The following is a 20,493-nucleotide window of genomic DNA, read 5'->3' as shown; positions in this document are numbered from 1 at the left end:
AATAACAATATCGATAGTTACTAAGCGTAAAAGGCTAACTCCGAAAGTAGTTCGAAGGATGGACTTAACGCTTGTTGCTTTCGAAAAACTGTAAAAAAATTTAGCGACCATTTCTAAACGTGTTTAACCTATGTCAATATAAGGCTATTTAGCTTAAGAAAATCGAGATGCCGTTTGACGTTAGTAATTATAGGAAAAATTGAGATATACAAAATATTGTTAGTGGTTTTATTTAAAGATTTAAGAGAGATAGCCTTATTTGGCTTATACCATTAGACGCACAATTGTGATGGCTATTGAATGGTGAAAAAAAAAACCAAAAAGGCGTATCTCAGACTTAGCGCCTTTCGGCTTAGCAGGGCAGTATAGGTATCCTAAAAAGTGTAAAACAGTGTTAGTTCAGCTAACATAGAAAATCAAGATCAAGATACTAAGATAATTTCGGCTGCCGTATCCTGTTCTTTTTGGTAACATTTGGTTTTTTAAATTAGCTTTATTGGTTTATTTATTTATTTATTTAAACTTTATTGCACAAAAGACAAACTTAATGTACAAAAGGCGAACTTAATGCCATGAGGCATTCTCTACCAGTCAACCTTAAGGCAAAGCAGAAAAGATTGTAGGCGGTGCATTGAAAACAAAAGAACAGAAAAAGAAAATCAGAAATCTAAAACATAATTACATCAAATAATACATAAATACATATAATACATAAATATAATTTAAGGACTTATACTTATACTCATATATACATAATTAATATATAAACATTAAACTTGTTACAATAGATACTTAATTCTTCTTTGAACTACCAACTTGTACTATTTTATGTTTAGTATACTGTGACATAGTTCCATAAAGTATTCGGAATGTAGGTACTTATTTGTCATAATCAATCCTACTCGAATAGGTATTCTTATACACATCTTTATGCAATGGTGGAGGCACGCTCAATGGCTATGATAGAATGTTGCCACTGCAACTGCTTGCATGGAAACAATTTATGTGATTTGATGGATTTGACCGAAAAATCAGTAGGTTACGGTGGCGCCACGTGACCCTTTAGCACAACTTGCCTTGTCGCGCGCGAGTCCATACATCAAGCGCGACGTCAAGTATGGACTCGCGCGCGACAAGTCAAGTTGTGCTAGAGGATTGCTAGGAGATTGTAAATATAAAATATCTTGGCCTCCCAGGGGCGAAGCACACATCCAGCGGTGATGAGACTCCGCCAATACCGGAAGAGGAATTGGAGCAGCAGAAGATTGAGCACGAACGTCAAATGCAGAAGGTTGTCCAATTTACATTGCCTTCCTTTAGATGCTAGATTTTACTATTTTGTACTTTTACTTTAAATACCTACATGTAGAGATCAATGTGTACATTGTGTCGCCCTTACCTTCGGTATTTATTAATACCCTCAAACGAGTAATGGATAGCTTTCTTTCCTTTTTATTCAACCACGTCGGGTATTAACTGTTTATCGGTGTTTTAACGTAATACGTAATTATACGTAATTTGCTTTGATACTTACTTCAAAGAAATCAGTTGTTAGACTTTTAGTACAAAGAAAAGGATAACAAGTTCTTTGTGTATTTTAAGAAGTAGGTTTTCTTTTTAACAGCCGCCCTAAACCTCTCAAGGAAGGTGGTTCTCAATTCGTCTGTATGTTTTTATTTTTTAAAATGTTTGTTCCACGATATCTCCGTCGTTACTGGACCGTTTTTTTTTTTAATTAATGTATATGCATACAGATTGGTCCCATTTTTCTCAGAACCCAGTTCTGATGATGGGATCCTAGAGAAATCGAGGGAACTCCTCAAATCTGAAAGGCATACATATGGTGATTTTTGTGTTTTTATAAGAACAGCGTGCATTTACGTACGGAACAGTGACATTTGGTGCAGTGGAACTGCTGATGATGGTCAGAACGAAACTCCTCAAATCTGAACGGCACACTTAAAGTGACTTTGGTATTTTTATAAGAACAGCATGCACTTACGTCCAGAACAGCAACATTTGGTGCAGTGGAACTGCTGATGAAGATCAGAACGGAACTCCTTAAATCTGAACGGCACTCTTATAGTGACTTTGGTATTTTTATAAGAACAGCATGCATTGAAGTTCAGAACAGTGACATTTATTTGTTATGATTTTTGTTATGTTTGTTAAGCGTATTGAGTTTTCAAGTAAAATTTTAACAAGCTTCGATTTCTTATAATCGGATTCATGAGGAATCGAGGAAATTCCTCAAACCATAATGGTATACGTATATTGATTTGTGTTGCCATCAAATAATTAAATCATTAAAAGTTGTTTTAAAAAATACCTACACTCTACATATTTCTACATAATCCAACATTCGCAAGTAGCTTTCACCAGAACCCCAAAGGCGGCGGTTTTTATGTCTTAAAAATTATTATAAGGTTTATATTTACCTCTTTAACTATCAGGAAAAGGAATGCCAAGCCCGGGAGGCTGAGGAGGACCGGAAGCTGGACATAGAGTTACTGCACCAGCGGGCCATTGAAGCGGAAGCCGAACAAAAAAGGGAGGTAAGGTGGCTCCCTCTATTCCTACCCATTTTGTAAATAGGTATGTATTTGTATTTGCTACTGGAAGTAGACAGGGCTCTAAGTAACTTACAAGTTGTTGTAAAGCTTTAAATGTTTGTGGGTTTTTCTATGTTAAATCATACGGAGTAAAATTGGTTCCAACGGCTACGATAAGCATTAATATTTGACATTTCATAATGATATACCTTTATTAATTTGTGACAATCAGCGCCACTCTTTCACGCACCTCGCCGATACACTCTTATTCATTTCATTAGTTAAACACATTCAATGTCATCGCGTCGCCCCACATCTAGCGTCTCGCGAGAGTAAGTAGAGTCGGGCCAACTGTATGGCAAAGCCTGACGCTGCGTCGGCGCGACGTCATACGATATACGAATGCGTATAAAGCAATAAGCGCCTATGGAGAGAGATACCGACTATCGGGTAACTGGCACTGAATATGTAAAGAGCACCTGCTTGTCAATGTAAGGGCTGCAAAAGAAATTTTAGTACAATTGCGGTCTTGCTTTTATTGTCTGTGCTAAGGATGAATGATGTAGATCGCCGAGGCGGCAGGGGCGGTGCGCGGCATGAACACGTCGTGGTCGCACCACGGGCTGTGCGAGCTGCCGCGCATGGCGACCAGGTGGCGCCACAGTCGACCCTCCATACCGGATACCCATTATAGAGTAAGTACCGTGTGTTTTTTGGTAACTGTGAAATTTTCGGGATTAATATGTACATATATTGTCACTACTTTGAAATTTAATAATTCATATCTTGCTATGTCAAACAAATCGTGGGAACGCGTATACGAAGGCGAATGGCGTACCTACACGAAAGGAGGCCTATGTTCAACAATGAGCGATGAAGGCCAGAATCATGATGACGATCCTCTTCAACAGCATGATTCGTGCTTTTGATCGTGCTACGGCAGATAATGTGCTACATTACGATTTAAGCATGCTACGAGGCACCGTGCTACGGAGAACGCGTAGAATTCTCTCATACAACCTACTTTTAAAATATGGCATTCCAAGGTTCTAATGCGTCATGTGTAAATAGATAATCATTATCATCATCATCCTTGCATTATACCGGCATTTGTCACGGCTCATGGGGTCCGCTTTGACAACTAAATGTGTAAATACAAATAGGTAATAAGAACCTTCGTAGATTGCACTTGAAGCCTAATAACTTTACTAAAGGTAAAATAGAATCGGTATGCTATAATATGTAAACATTGTACGGTAAATGATTAAATTAAAACATTGATTATATAGCGCACAGGTACCAACAGCGCATATAATATTTTAGCTTTTGTTTTTATTTACCAGAACATAATTGCGCAGAACTGTAACTAAACCTCCGCTCACCTTACTTATTTACTTACTTACTTGACTAATCAACAGTATAGCTAACCCCTCTTTAAATATACCCCGTAAATTTGGCCTTGTGATCGTCTAGCGTGAATAAGTAGAACCCTTCGATGTGAACCGCGATAACCTAGATCCTTTAATGAGTATCAGCTGTATCTTTGACTAATTTTTAAAATTTTATTTAATTATATTTTAAAGAAGAATAAAGGTTATTGTTGCATAATAATATAGTGTTATAGAAGATTATTTTATCAGATTTAGGCCTAGAAAGTTATATGTGAGAAAATTAATGACGTGATGAAGAAATTTTAGAATAAAAGTTAGTGAGTGAAACATACATGAAATAAATATTAAAAATATTTTGGTAATCATCCGCTACGCCTTATTAGTGGTCCCGGCTTGGGCAAGGGCTTGCGATACGGTATGGGATCCCTGACCTGATCAAACACCACTTTATCAGGATCCTAAGCAAGTAAGCCTGAAGGGCTATCTATCTACAAACTAACCCCCTTTTTGTTTTGTTTCTGTTTCCCTAGCTAAACCCCCCTTTTCCCCAATACTGCTAATAGACCATAACTTCTCGATCTTTCTAATATTTTATCGAAACACCGAGCAGTTGCTAACTTTTATAAGAACTAAGTCTACTAACTTTTCTAAGCTTTTGACTTTCCATCAGTGGACGGCGCTCGCATGCCACTGGGCCCTATAACAAACCTATGCTTTTTATTCCAAAGAATAGTTTGTTTCCCTAACCAACTTGATAGAATTTACCTTGAAAAACTAGTTAGCAACACTAAGCGTCCCGCAGCCACACCGAAAGATCAGAAATTGCTACCACAAAAATTATTAATTTCACTCAAATAAATTAAGTAATAAGAGATTTTATAAATTACCAGTTTTACCACATATTTTAAGATAGTAAACACCACATTTAAAGTCCATTTAAACCATATAAATAGTAGTAGTTAAATTATTTCTCCACAATACACGTTGACCAATTATAATTTAAGACCAATCATAATAGAACTCTACTTTCATAGAAATAGTGTGTGACTCTACCCTACTCCTATTGTTTTCCCTACTCTAACATATCTGAAACACAGACCCTCACTTACCATAGATCTTGTGTTCAGAATATGTACAAGTGTATCCCTACTAGAACTGTACAGTTCAGCCAGCGAAGCTGAGATAGGCAACCTATAGGCTTGTGTTCTGATCCCCCCCTCTGCTCTTGCCCGCAGGCTAGGGTAGCAGAGAGTAGATCGCCCTATCCGTGTATATATCCAGTATTCTAGGACACACCAGTACCAGCCACATGGGAGACCCAGCTGCGATCAGACTTTACTTAGATATGGATCGATCACAACCGAAATCTCCAGCGGCCAACGCCAGCATGAACCAGAACACCGAGTAAATAAATAAATAAATAAATATATATATATATATATATATATATATATATATATATATATATATATATATATATATATATATATATATAGGACCCCAGCCTCAAATACTGCCGACTTCAGTGAGCAAGGATTACTCCTAATGTCTTTCGTCAATCGTGAAAGTCCTCACTTCCATCTAACAGTTGGACTCTTTGAGACCGGTGAGAAAATACGCCTTTTGTAAGTAAATAAAGACGCCCAAGCCTCCACTTGGAACAAAAAGACCCCTAAACGCCTTATGTTTAACAGCCGCAAGGTATAAAGCGCTTAGCCGGACAACAGTCTGTCACAAACAATGATCTGGCTTATAACTTTCACAAAATAACCCCATAGAAAATTACTAAATTGAATTTTACTGACCAACTAAACAAACGAGTGAAGTTTCCTTTACGTGCTATAATCTAAGCTTAGTTTTGCAAGAATTACTCCCTACAAAACCAAACACAGACTTATCTCCAAGCACAAGCCATATATCGACCCAGTCTTTGTATTGCTTGACGGCGCTCACGAAACAAAGCACAGAAAACTTCACTATACACCTTAATTGAAATGTAACACTACACTATATTTAAATAGAACACTAAAATAACCCCCAACTGACAGTAAATCAATTCCACTACAGGTCTAAGTTCAACTGTACGATGATATTGTCCCCGCACAATCAAACAGAGACACAATTTCAAAGTTTACAATCACTTAGAATAATTTCCAAGTAAAAACAAACAGAGAAATAATAGCAGAACAACTTCACTCACCAGTATAACACACGAAAGCCAGAGACACTGTTAGTCTTGTAGATATTTTAAGAATGACGCGCGTCGGCTCGCTCCGACCCTTTTATAGATTCAAAATGAGTGACAAAAGAGTGACAAAAGAGCGACAAAAGAGCGACAAAAGAGCGACAAAAGAGCGACTAAAGAGCGATAATAGAGCGACAAAAGAGCGACAAAAGAGCGACAAAAGAGCGACAAAAGAGCGACAAAAGAGCGACAAATATGGCGACAAAAGGGCGACTGGCGACAAATAACAATGGATAGCCGCTAAATTACACTCATAAGTAAAAGGTCATAACTGTTTTGTTTACTAAGTCGTACGCCTTAGGCATTAATGTCCAAGACAGCTCAGCACGTACGTTTTTGCTTCTCAATAGTAACATCTGCATGACTGCACGTGTTTTAGAGTGAGATGGAGATATCTTTTGTTGATTCCTAGTACGTAATGAAACATTTTATATTGTGGTAAATATAAATATGCAAATACTACTTTATCTAAGGTTTTTAACCAGTTTTGTAAATCAAATTTGAGGCAAAATATCATTTTTGTTTCTAAATGCTACAATAAACACATCCAGAAAATATATACACTACTTATCATTATCAATTTTTACGACCTATAATTGAAATCAAGATATAATATTGGAACGCTACTCAGTTGACAACTGTCAGTGTCAGTATTTCATCCATGTGAACGTAGTTTGTTGATAAATATGTTTTTCCAACCTGTTTTGCATCGAATAACAGTGAATTTTATGAGTGAAGACGTGACTATACATGTGATAAAGCTTCAAAGATATTATTTGTCAAAATATCCAATGAAATCCCAAAGAAAATATGCACCAAGAAAGTTGGTCAAGGAAAAGTTGATTCGCCGTAAGTTTTATATGTAATAACGAGTCCATTTCCTCGTCATAGACGCTTGTTCTGTTACAGAACATGCTGAAAAAGGCGTGCAGTGCTCAGCTAACAACACCTCACTCTATACAAAGCATCACGGAGTGCGACAATTGGATCAACCTATCCCGGCTGGGGACTCGCAGAGGTCAGTATCCGTTTAACTTGCACCAGACAGACTGCAACTGCAACCCAACCCAACTAGGCTTGTGTAAGACATGTACTAATAGTACAAAAGACACGATTCCCTGCACTGTACTAGACCGAACTACTCCCAAATGATTCTGCTCTCTAGTACATTTAGTACACTCATACACGCGCAATAGAATTGGAGCGAAAGGAGCGAAGAGCAGAGGAGTGACAATGACAGCAAAGCGATCCGTGTGATTCGACCGTAACCGAACTAAAACCGACTGACTCGGACCGAGAGCGGGCGAAAACGGCCGAACAGCTCTCGGCTTGTACGAGCGAGCGTTACTGTACGCCATATGCACAATTTGTCTCTCGCTCTCTCGGTGTACTACTGTCCTAAATGTCTTAAAAGAACGAACTAGTACACTTCGGAGATCGTACTAGTTGGGAGCGATCTTTTCAGTGAACGAGCAGGCAAAACTCTAAACCCAACTGCAACTTGTATGAGAACTGCACACCGACTGCACGTCAGTAGGCGTGTTCCCATACGTGTTGAGTTCACTGTAACGGTCCTTACACATAAACTTTTCAAGAATTCATATTTTAAGTGATACCTATACTTATGCGTTTTTACATTTTCCGATCCGATATCCGATGTAGGACCGATATCCTTTATATTACAGGCGCCATCGTTGTTATGCTGAAAAAGTCACACCAAGGACCATATAATACGGGACAGACAAAGCCCATACAAAAAAGAGTACCTCTGAGATGTATGGGCCTTTTAGGATTAACACTAGATGGCGCTGTTTCGCAGCCTGGAATTGGCCAAAAACATATTTTCCCGAAATATTTTTGCGTGTTTTTATTTTTTATAAGAACAAATGACATGCTTCTTTATTTTAATATCATGATATCACGTACACATTAAAAAAAAATGTAGGCATCATCAGTGTAGTTATGGTAGTAGTTAATAGGTGGCGCTAAAAAAATTAGGTACGATTCTTAGTATGGAGACTGTAAATCCTATATTAAATAATCCTTGCTATATTGGTTGCAATATATGCATATGTATAATTTCAAACTTCTAACCAAAACCTGCTTCAAAAACCTTAGTTGTTTTATATAGTTTTTTGAAAAGATACAGTCACTTGAAATAATAAGTATATTATAAAATAAATAAAAAAAAACAATTATTACTACATATATAAAAAAAAAGAAAAGGTAGGATACCTAAAGGAACCCGTTCTGGGCCATGCCGGGTCCAAAGGTCCCCATCACGCTAGCAGCGTTACCCCGCTGTATGGCGATGGAGACCTGTTGGACAACTTGGACAAGCCATGACTCAGAACGGGGATCTTTTGTTTTCTCCCTGAGGCGCTTTCCGATCTCTCGGAAGAGTTCACACGCCTTCTTCCCCAGGGCCCGGCTGTCTCAACCGCGAAGGGCACGAAGTCATAAGTGGCTTCCAAGGCAGAGTACTTCAGGCGTTTGTTTTTGGCGGCAGTCTCTGCTGCTGAGCCTGCCGTCTTAACTGTGTGTCTGATATGGGATGCAGCAAATGTACTCACACACGTTGCATCCCATATAAGACACCGCCCTCTCTGCCAAGGAACCAGCGTCAGCCCGTCGGGACGTTTGCCATCGGTTCGAGACAAACCTGGCGGTTCCAGGAGGCACGGAACACTTACCGAGAGCATCGCACGACGAATTATTTCGTTTATCGAGTGGTGCCTGGGGAAACGACCGGCGCAACGTAGGCAGCTGAGTCCGTGGTGGCCGTTTTCCTCAACTGACGCCCCACAAATGCATCGGTGAACATTGCACACCTTGCTCCCTAGCCTTAAGGCCACTGCGATTCTTAGGGAATCGTTGTCTAGCAGTGTCCCCAGTTGAGGAGAAGGCAAGGCATGCAGCCACGCACCCGACTCAGGCTTGGAAACCGCCTTGAGTCGCGCTAGATCGTATCCCGAGGCACCAGCCTGTAGGTTAGTTTGACGGAGCCTGCACAGGATATCGTCCCAGCCCCTCTGAACAGCCGGGTTTTCCGGCCGGTCGTTGGAAGGGCATAATGTGGCCCATTTGGCTAAAGCATCGGATGCGAATGGTATACAGGTAATCGGTGCTATCTATAGCTAGTATACGTGAGACGAGATTAGCTGAACCGAATGCGGAGGCCAAAAAGGCCACCAGGCCGATATCCTGGACTCGACGGACACCTAGACCACCGTAACGCACGGGTAAACTTGCCTGAAGCCACTGATCTCCGCTCAAGCTTACGTTCAGCACTGATTCCAGGATGAGTTTTAGAGTGTCGTCGTAGGCTTGTAGGTCTTGTATATATAGCCAGGTTGGGGATGTTCGAAGGGTGTAGGTAGTGCGAGGTACTGAGAAACAGTTCCGCAGAAGAATGAGAGAGACGTGTCTCGACAGGTGATTCAGATGCTCACGTACCCCCGCGAGTGCCTGCCTTTTACTTTGTAATACAGAGCTGACACCCTCGGAAAATATGGGAGCACCTAAGAGTTGGAAAGAGGATTTATCAATCTGTCTCAATCCCGGCAGAACTGTTTCCAGATTGGTGAGTGTTTCGGGAGTTACATTACCGCAGGCGAACAATTCACATTTTGTAGAATTTATTTCTAATCCTATTGTTTTTAAGGCCGGTAATAGAGTTTTTAAGTTTTCAATTACAACTTCTGGGCTGCCCCCGATGACACCATCATCAAGGTACCATACGTTCAATGGCGCGCTTACTGCGGAAATAATTTTGTGTATGGCCAAACAGAATAAAAGAGGTCCTAATGGGTCGCCTTGTTGAGCGCCGACTTGTGATTGGATGAGGTTACCCGAGTAGAAGAGATTACTCGGCAAGGCGTAGCATTGGTAGATGAAGGGATAAAGGAGTGGAATTTGATCTAGGACTTCATTCAGAATTGTGTCTCTCTCTACACTGTTAAAGGCGTTTTTTATATCTATCTTGATGATGATGTCATGAGAACTATTATGTTCTGTTGCGAAGTGGCGCGTGGCATGTATTGCCGCTTCGCAACCCAGAATTGTGCAGAACCCCAACTGTCTGGGCTGCAAGAAGCAAGCCATGCTTTCTCTGACTGCTCGACAACACAGTTTAGCCGTGAGGCGTCGAAAAATACTACCAACCGCAATTGGCCTGATTCCGCCGTCTTTTTTAGATAGGGCACAAAGGGAGGCCCCATAAAGAAATGGTCTTACTTCCAGGTTTAGCATACCTTTCAGTAAGAAATTGCATAATTTGGCTAGGGAATCCAACAAACGGGGACCGTTGTTACCTGCGGCAGGTGAAATCAGTTCTTTGAGGTGCTGGGGTCGCAACCCATCGAGACCAGAGGCAGACCCATTATAGATAGATGCGATTGCCGCGGCTACGTTTGAAGGCGTTACGGTCAGAAACGGGCTTGCAATGCAAGGCTCAGGTGGCAAAACTACTAACCTAGATGGAGGCGGGTGCTTCTGTTTCAAAGCAAGTAGTGTATTCTCATTAGAAGGAGCAAGGGCGGAGTCTGACAGAAGCAGTCGAACAGCTCCCCTCAAATCGCCGTCATGCACTTTAGTCTCGATGGTGCGATATAAAGAGGTAGGTTTGGTTGTGGTTTGCGTGGATGGAAAGTACTGATTAATTGTATTAATGTTACTTTTTACTTTATATGTAAGAGAGCGGCGATCAGTGGCATCTGGCAACTTTAAGGTTGTGTATGAGAACGACAGTAGGTCAATCCAGTCGTCAACGCTATTCGTGTGTAAACAATTGTCGATAATCGAGCAAAGCTTCTCAGCAGCGAGGCAGCGGGCTCCTTTGGGGATGTGTCTCAGCACTGGAACACTGGATTTGAGCCGCGGCAGGTCACTCAGCCGGTATCTTGCCTGCGGTGTGTTGCTCAAGTTTCCGGCTTGGATAGAATTGGTATTGGTATCAGTATATTATTATCTTACTTCAAACAGTTCAAACACCGCAAAAACACAACATGTGTAACGCGCACTTGGCATTTTGATATCCCATATTTTTGCTGTCCTTTTCAACCCTCGACGCAAAAACGACGGGGTGTTATAAGTTTGACGTGTCTGTCTGTCTGTCTGTCTGTCTGTGTGTGTGTGTGTGTGTGTGTGTCTCTCCGTGGCATCGTAGCTCCCGAACGGATGAACCGATTTACATTTAGTTTTTTTTGTCTGAAAGCTGAGTTAGCCGGGAGTGTTCTTAGCCATGTTTCATGAAAATCGGTCTACTATGTCGAGGTCGGGGGTTTTATCAAAATTTTAATTTTGTGGTTAGGTTACTGTGTAACATTGTTACAAGTAATAACGAATAAATTATGTTATAGATTCAGATTCAATAATTTATTCAATGGTAAACACAATTATCGAGGGTTTACTGGTGAAACCCGATAAATCGAAGATAATTTGTCCTTGAAATAATAGGTGTTTGAAATTCGAACTATGTGCATTTGTGCAATTTGTTGTCCACAATGTTGTTATTTCAAGGACAAATTATCTCGATTTATCGGGTTTCACCAGTAAACCCTCGATAGTTTACCATTGTTATCCATACTAATATTATAAATGGGAAAGTGTGTGTGTCTGTTTGTTTGTCCGCCTTTCACGGCAAAACGGAGCGACGAATTGACGTGATTTTTTATGTGGAGATAGTTGAAGGGATGGAGAGTGACATAGGTTACTTTTTGGTCTCTTTCTAACGCGAGCGAAGCCGCGGGCAAAAGCTAGTATTATAAAAATTGTATTAGGTAATAAATTCTGATATGAGATATTTTTTAAATTATATTCCATAGAAGAGTCTATAGACAGCGACGTGTGCGAAGCGTCAGCTTGCGAGGCGGCCGCGGACGCCCGCACCTGGCGCTCCTCGGCTAGCGACGTCTGCCAAATGCGGATCGACCGGGAGCGAGCACCGTCATGTCCGGGGCAAGTTCACCTGTACATATTCTTTATTTACATACTTAATATTGATAAGATGATATAGGTAAAGCCTGACCAGAAATGTATAACTAACTACCTACTTACGCGCCATTTTTCCGCGCGGAATTTCATTAAACTATTTTCTTCATACTCTATGTATTACCTGTGTGCGTAGCCGAATGCACAAACGCACACGATAATATCTATATCGCTCTTGCGTATTGGCGCGACAGAGCCAGACTACATTTTCTGCGGCGTTTCGGTGGCGTTTCGCGTCGCGGAAATGTCATTCGGCTACAGCGGACCGATTTTTGAGTCTCACGCGTTCTAATTCAGAAAATTGACACTGAAAATAATAAGCAAGTCACCGTTTTCAACTGGTATTTTAGTGACAAAATCCCGTATGTGAGATTCAAAAATCGCCCCACAGGGCCTAAACTGTCACCGCATACTTTAGAGTAACAGCGCCCTCTTGACAATAGCCATATATTTCTGGTTAGACTTTATCTGACGGTACCGTATGCCGATGCCGGTCGGCGCTTACGATTTTACCAGCAGCGGCTGCGCCTCAATATGTACTACGCAAAGTTCTCGTCTACCACCATAAAGTACCTTTCACGGTGAGATCTCCATATTGCAGCAAGTCTACAGCGTCCACAATTGTGAGGAGAGTCTCTGGCGTCAGGTCAGTCAAATTGAGTAGCGCATAGTCTTGCTCACAACGGGTAGGCTAGATAAGTTTACCACTTTTAGTAACGGGCCCGCCCCGTAATCTGCTCCTGCACGGCTAGCATGGTCGCGCGATAGACGATAAAATATCAGGCCGTCCCTATCGCACTATTAGTAAGTGCGATAGGGACGGCCAGATGTTTTATCATTTATCGCGCGACCATAATTGCCTGCCTGTAGAGTACGTAGCTTTTCTATACACTAGATGTTGCTACGGACGTAGCGTTAAGATGTCAATTATTACAATAGAGCCAAGGATTCATTTTTTAACCGCCGCCTCAAATATCTCAAAGGAAGGTGGTTCTCAATTCGTCTGTAGTCTCAGTTCTGGTGATGGGATCCTGGAGAAATCGAGGGAACTCCTCAAATCTGAAAGGCACACATATGGTGATTTTTGTGTTTTTTAAGGAACAGCATGCATTTACGTACGGAACAGTGACATTTGGTGCAGCGGAACTGCTGATGATGGTCAGAACGGAACTCCTCAAATCTGAACGGCACGCTTATAGTGACTTTGGTATTTTTATAAGAACAGCATGCACTTACGTCCAGAACAGTGACATTTGGTGCAGTGGAACTGCTGATGATGGTCAGAACCGAACTCCTCAAATCTGAACGGCACACTTAAAGTGACTTTGGTATTTTTATAAGAACAGCATGCACTTACGTCCATAACAGTGACATTTGGTGCAGTGGAACTGCTGATGAAGATCAGAACGGAACTCCTTAAATCTAAACGGCACACTTATAGTAACTTTGGTATTTTTATAAGAATAGCATGCATTTAAGTTCAGAACAGTGACATTTATTTAGTTATGTTTGTTAAGAATATTGAGTTTTCAAGTCAAATTTTGTCAAGCTTCGATTTCTTATAATCGGATTCATGAGGAATTGAGGAAACTCCTCAAACCTTAACGTTATAAGTATATTCATTTGTGTTGCCATCAAATAATTAAAGTATTAAAAGCCGTTTTAAAAAATACCTACACATTTCTACATAATCCAACATTCGCAAGTAGCTTTCACCAGAATCCCAAAGGCGCCGGTTTTTTTTTCTTAAAAATTATTCTTCGCTCATTTAGTGATTATTGCATTGTAGTGATACCAAATAACGTAAACAGCGAAATAAACGAAGTTTCCGTCAATTATATTTATGCAGGCTTCAATCTAATAGAACCCAGTCAGTATCTAAAATTACGTATTTACATACATAGGTACATAAGATCAATACGGATGAGTCGGCTCATAAAGTAAAGTGAAGGCAGAGCACATTCAACTACTCAAGTTTCAGTGCCACTCAAACTATCTTCAAACGCATGTTCGCAACTGGCTGTAGCACTTAGCTGACTTCTGTTGGCGAACTATCGGATACTTCATAGTGTGAATTCATAATTGCATTAACACTGTTCAACTGTAACCTAATTTTCTATCCGTAGGTGTTTTCAGGTTACATTGTGATTGGAAGGAACAAATATCCGTGATTCGAACCCAGGACCGCGGCTTAGCAGGCAGGGTCACTACCGACTGAGCCAGACCGGTCGTCAAATAAATATGTACCTATACTTTGACGAATTAACATAGTACCTACTACTAAACTAAATATTGTTTCCCGACGCAGCCTATAGGTACATACATACGTAACGTAATACGTAGTAAGTTAGTAACCAGCACTAATCATTAGTGTTACGGACTTCGTGCGAACTTAAAATTGTACGGAATACGGAATTCAAATTGCTGTTTACAGAAAAATAGGTAATTTTATGGTTTTCAAATACAATTATTTTTTGCCACTGCTTACATTTCAAGAAAAACGGGAAAAATCGTGTCCCTGTCCTTTATTTCTCATCATAATTGATATGTGGAATCACGTATTTTTTTTTGACCTGTGGGTTTTTACACTTTTTACGTGTTTCGGATTCTTTCGAGCGTCGATATACACACATACATTGGCTGTTTCATATATTTCGACTGTCATGATGCCGCTCATTTCTATGGAACATCAATTTTTTTCGCGGGTTCTGCATTGGTCCCATAATAAAAGTTGTTCATTATGACCTCGATAGTCACTTTGCAATGTTTGAACGGTCCATTTATTTCACCCTGTATGTAAGTTTATTAGTTATTTTCTACCTATATACGACTGCATTCGGTTCTGTACGTTAAGTTATAAAAGTTAGTTACGATAATTACGCAGATTTATGCATTACACATAACGCGAGCGTTGTTATCCGGGCCAAATGCCGAAATGGGTCAGTAAAGCGGGTTATCTTGCAAGTGACAAAGGCTGTATAAGCCGCGGTTGGTAAGTTAGCGCGCGTCTTTTACCGAGTCGTCGGCGAGACGCTGCGCGCATGTGCGGAGAGTGAGCTCGCAAAGCGCAGGGGTTGTGCGTTGCGCGCCCCTGCCCCGGCCGCCCTCGCCCGCCCCTCGCCGCAATACAGTCAGACCGCTGCCCGACGGCTCGTCGCAGCGATAACTAATGTTCAGTACGTAGACCACCAACCGCTGCTCCGGTGAGTGCACCCACAGTGACCCACCGATTGAACCCTTACGTGTCAACCACTAATAACTTAAAACCTACTTTTCCTACTTCATGATCTTAATTGTGGATTTGAGAGTGTGGATGTAAACGATGTGATGTCACTCTAATTCGTGTACCCTTAGTGGACTAGCGTTAGATGTTAGTGGTAGGGCATGCATGCTTCTCTATGTTTACCTTACTGTCCTTGAGTGTTACGAAACCGTGCCCCTACGTCCTTTCCGAGGGTCGGTTCGAGGCCGCCGCGGGAGTCGTATGACATTTCATTACAGATAAGACGTTTGTAGGGTGTTGAGATGCTGTTGCTAAGCGTAGGAGCAGAATGAGGCGGCACGAGATGCAGTACAAGGGGGCGGACGGCGGCGGCGGCAAGGAGGGCTCGCAAATGTCGCGCAGCGAGTCCAGCTGCACGCCGCACACGCCGCTCGGCCCGCCCGACAGCGCCTCCGTCGACTCCAGCCACATGCCCACCATCTATCGGTAACTCCACACCGACACCGACGACACGACGCCGCCCCAGCCCCCCCCCCCCCCCCCCCACACGGGAGAAGACATACCTTTACCACACTTTACAACTAAACTCCTTAGTGCTTAGTGGAAAACTCGCCAAGTTCACCACAAACATCATTTTTCTACTCCAGCACTTAAATCTGTCCAATTAGATTATTGTCAGCGGTATCCAAATTAAGTTCATTTGAGTAACGATAGAAAAGTCTATTTGTCTATAGGTTCATATGATAACTGCTGAGCAGTATTCATATGAATATAGGAGTTCTGTAAGTTTATTTTTAAAAGTACAACTTCCATTTATCAGGTATGTTTTCATTTGCAGTAATAAATAACTCTTAATAAATAATATAATATTTAGGTTCATAATTTAAATCAAGATGAAAAAATAAACTGAAATGCGTTTTACATATTAGATATTGCAAAACAAAGGTAAAAATCATAAGTTTATCAAATAATTTTACATTCGACATTTAAATATTCTTGAACGCAACCACATTTTTCGTAATTGAAAACCGGCTTATTTTCTATTTCTCTTGTCTATGGCATGAAGAGTTCGGTTAATGTACGACCCAGAAATGTACGGCCCAAAATGTGATCATGGACTCCAATTCCTGGGTCGTAAATTCTTGGGTTGAGCATTCTCTGGCTGTGCATTAGTGGTTCCCACATTTGTAAACTTTTTAAAAAATTATTTGAACTATTTTAGTGTTTTATACTTTATTTTAAGTCGACGTTATGCAAAAACTTAAGTAATTATAAGTGATTCTGGTGAACAATATACTCCCCAAGAAATCAAGGCTATGGCGCTCAAAGTGACTGACAATTTGTTAGGTACCTGGAAAGTCGGATACAGCGTAGCAAAAATGTTATGATTGTTTTATGACATGGAAATTGCAAAAAAATGTTTCAACTTTCTCTGAAACCGCATTGTTGGCATATTTTGAAGAATTGTGCAACAATATCTCGCCATCAACATTTTGTGGACAGAATACTCAATGCTACGACGATCCACACAAATATTCCCATTCATTATATGAAGTAAGTAACTAACCCATTTTATTATTCTCGAATAGGTATGTATGTGGCTGTCGTAGAAAAAGTATAGTATACAATCGTAACATTATGAAGGCTATAAAAGTCTCGTACCTTACTTAGGCCACTCGGCAAGCCTTCGTGGCCTAACCGCGGTACTCAACTTTTATAGCCTTCATAACGTTACCGTTATATAATATACTATTGTTTACACTTTTTTCAACGACACGACGGATTTTCTTTTGTGTATTTATGAAATCGATTCAGTCATTAGCTTACTCAGGGCTGCAACGTTCACTGTGCAACTATGTAGGTTTGCAGGCAATGTAATTTCCACCTGCTGCATGCATAATGAGCGCACGGCACGGCTGAAATTGGAATGGGAGGACGGGACGTTGATATTAACCTGTCCAGTTGATAGTAACCTGGCTCGTTTTCATTACAACGCGAGCCCCTGTTATACCTCGTTTTTTTAGTATTTGAAATTTGGTAAACAAAGAAGCAGTCGTCGTCAACCTGTCTTCTTAGGTAAGTTTACCAACGAAAAATTATGAAAATTTTAGGAAACATTGGTTTTATGCTAAATATTACAGGAAAAATATAATCGTGTTTGTATCTTGAAAACTTTTTTTTTTAATTCACAAAAAACTTTTCACATTTTTACTTAATTTACCCACCTTTGCGGATGTATATAGTACTTCAAATTAATACGAGATGTTACGTAAATCATCTTCTTTCCAATAAAGTAAAAATTGTTTAAATCGGTTAACATTATAAAGAATAATCCCTGAAAAACCAACATACTATGGTCGCGCAAATTAGTTAGCGAATTCACCGAGAGATGGCGCTATACACAATAATGCTCATTAGTACCTATACTTTTGTCTTCTAGTCAAGTCGTTAGAGTTATGTGAAAACATGAGATTATTTTAACTGGGGAGTTTGAAAGTTTGTACGGAACCCTCGGTGGTCCCCCCCCCTAACTTTTGCGAGTCCAACTCGCACTTGACCAGTAGTTTTTTTTTGGCCCGACACGCTCTTGGCCGGTTTTTTTTTTTACTTAGTCTGTTTTAGTGTCTGATTACTGGGCAAATACCTCTGCTTTTTGTTTCCACTCAACCCTGCCGTTTGTCGACAGTCATATTTGAAAAAAAAAATAGAGCATATTACGTACCTAGGTACTGCACCACTAACACAAGTCCAGTGCCACGATTATAAAATAGTTTACTTTCCGGCGTAGTTGTACTTTCTACTAAGTGCTGAACCGAGCGTAGCATGTAACTTACTCGTATGTAAAATACAGGTTCAGCAAGTTGCAGAGATAGGTAACTGAACCCCCCTGCAATCTAGAGGGAGCACAGGAGGTTCTCTGTGAGAGGGAGTCAGTCGACGCTCAATTAACTCTGCTGAGTACTTAATTGACACTGATTAAACTGTGTAAAGTCTGTCAATACTCTACATCGATTTTGACAGTCAAACTGGGGTCATGTTTTGATAAACGTCTCTTCAACGCTCTATTAAAATCAATAGCTTTACTCTTTGCTTGTATGTTGAGTGCAATTACAATGTACGTGTCACGCGCTCTGAGATGATGCATTGACCAATAATGTAAATTAGGTAATTTTTTTTTCGAGTTGTATTGTGAACGGAAGAGTAATAACCGAGCTCTTAAAGAGTGACAACTGCAGAATATTAGTCTATTAAAATGACTATACAAAGGTATGTCGTATGTCTTCTCCTACGAGGCCCGTAAAGCTGACAGCGCACTCCGCCACATCGCGCACCGCGATCGTCGCATGCCAGTAGGTACCTTCCAAAACGCAGTATATATTATCATGTGGCACACTAAAAACATAATACCAGATAACCTGACGGCTAATCTCCAAAAGTGCTAGGACTCAAATGTGATCGCAGAATAATAGATACTGTTGTTTAGATAAAAGTGATGGCTTGGCTTGTCTCATGCTGTTCATTGGGGAAGTGGTCAACCAACACAGGTAAGGTGAGATCCTGTACTCTTCGCACTGACGCATCGACACTGTATCTTACTTCTTCTTCGCTATCTGTGTCTGCAAGCTTCTTGTACCCCACTTGCGGCTGCCATATATCTACTTACGTATACTGCTTCTTTGCTTTGTAAAAGCGCGAAATAACATCCGTTTATTTAGGTTGAAGTGTTGTAGGAATATGTAAATTTATTACCTGAGCATAAAATTAGCAAATCATTTATAAAAATTACATAGAAAAACAAATAAAATTTGTTGAATATTAGTTCACTAAGCATAGTTAATGTAAGTACACGTTAGATAATTAGATTTAAAATAAATGTAACCCGCTCTCTGTACAGCATTGTACCACTCCTGGACATTACTTAAAAATATTTTAATAAAATTTCATTTACCTATGTAAACAGGAATGACGGATTAGAAATAACAACGGTCTGCATTTTCTTTAAATAAATTTCATAAAAAAACTGTAAATGTGTAATCAATAAAGAACTAGGAACTGAAAGAGTAAAATCGTCACAACTTCAACAGTATTCTGCTGGTGACTTGGTTTAAAGGTAAACATTGGAAGTAGGTACAATGGTGCATAGAGGGTATAATATAAGTAGAAATAGAAATTAGTCATACATAAATACATTTAGGGCAGTTTAGGAGTAGCTAAGTACTGCCTAGCACTAGAAACTGTAGGTAACTAATGCCAGTAGAAACATTATAGTCATCATCATTAGCGTAGATCTAATCACAACTTAAGTACATACCTATATCTTGTATTGCAAACAGTGACTGTACGTAATGTATCATTTAATTATTGTGGAAGTAATTCCAAATATAAGTAAGTCCGCATCTTAAAATTTGTCCAAGTGTTCCGAAACATACGAAGCTTGTAGGTAGTTAATTCTTACTAAGTGATATTATGAATATGAATGTAATGTTGTCATGTTTTGATTGTTCAGATGTCGTGCTCCAATTGCATCCCTGGATTGCATGGATGATTTCAGCGCAAATTCTCAGCAGATGCTAGATCAAGGCAAGTGAATCTAAGAAAAATACCTTTTCCGTTAAATTCCATTTAGTAAACTATAAAAATTTACTAATACTAAAACAATTTGCAGCTGGAGAAATCAGTGTGTCTCGGCATATGTCCACGTATATGGGAAATCACGCCAACATGCCTTCTGTGGTGACTCCTGGATTACGCTACAAAAACCTGGGCAAATCTGGTCTGCGCGTGCCCAATATTGGGGTGGGCATCTGGACTATGCTCAACGAAGATTACGCGGAAGACATTATATTGACTGCCTTGGAGAATGGTATAAATCTATTCGATTTGTCGGAAGCTCATTGCGGTAAGTATGAGTAAGTAGGTAGATTTATACGAGAACAGTGGTAGTCATGATTTAGGTACCTAATTAATATTTTCTTCTTATTAAGCGTCTTGCAAATGAGGGGCGATTTTTTTTTGTTTAATGTAAGTTTTATGTTTAAGTCGTATAAATACTCACGTCGTCGTTTTTAATTCAGGAGCTTTTTTTACTTT

At 40.1% G+C, this 20,493-nt stretch overlaps 1 protein-coding gene across 4 annotated transcripts in view; it reads left to right on the top strand.

Annotated features, from left to right (window-relative positions):
* The window catches only part of LOC125241107 (voltage-gated potassium channel subunit beta-2), a 29,354-nt gene that overhangs the window by 2,371 nt on the left and 6,490 nt on the right, over window positions 1–20,493 (top strand). The window contains exons 2-8 of one of the 4 annotated variants that reach the window (XM_048149427.1): window positions 1,197–1,291; window positions 2,454–2,555; window positions 3,119–3,247; window positions 7,098–7,206; window positions 12,014–12,146; window positions 19,910–19,983; window positions 20,069–20,302. In XM_048149427.1, the coding sequence (XP_048005384.1) occupies window positions 1,283–1,291; window positions 2,454–2,555; window positions 3,119–3,247; window positions 7,098–7,206; window positions 12,014–12,146; window positions 19,910–19,983; window positions 20,069–20,302 (790 nt within the window). In that variant the 5' untranslated portion in view covers window positions 1,197–1,282. Of the gene's footprint in view, window positions 1–1,196; window positions 1,292–2,453; window positions 2,556–3,118; window positions 3,248–7,097; window positions 7,207–12,013; window positions 12,159–15,510; window positions 15,889–19,909; window positions 19,984–20,068; window positions 20,303–20,493 lie in introns of those variants that run through there. The other 3 variants (XM_048149426.1, XM_048149428.1, XM_048149429.1) reach the window with 3 other exon arrangements.

The sequence above is a fragment of the Leguminivora glycinivorella genome, chromosome Z, assembly GCF_023078275.1.
Source record: "Leguminivora glycinivorella isolate SPB_JAAS2020 chromosome Z, LegGlyc_1.1, whole genome shotgun sequence".
NCBI classification, from domain to species: Eukaryota; Metazoa; Arthropoda; class Insecta; order Lepidoptera; family Tortricidae; genus Leguminivora; species Leguminivora glycinivorella.
This window is presented reverse-complemented; position numbering and strand designations above follow the sequence as displayed.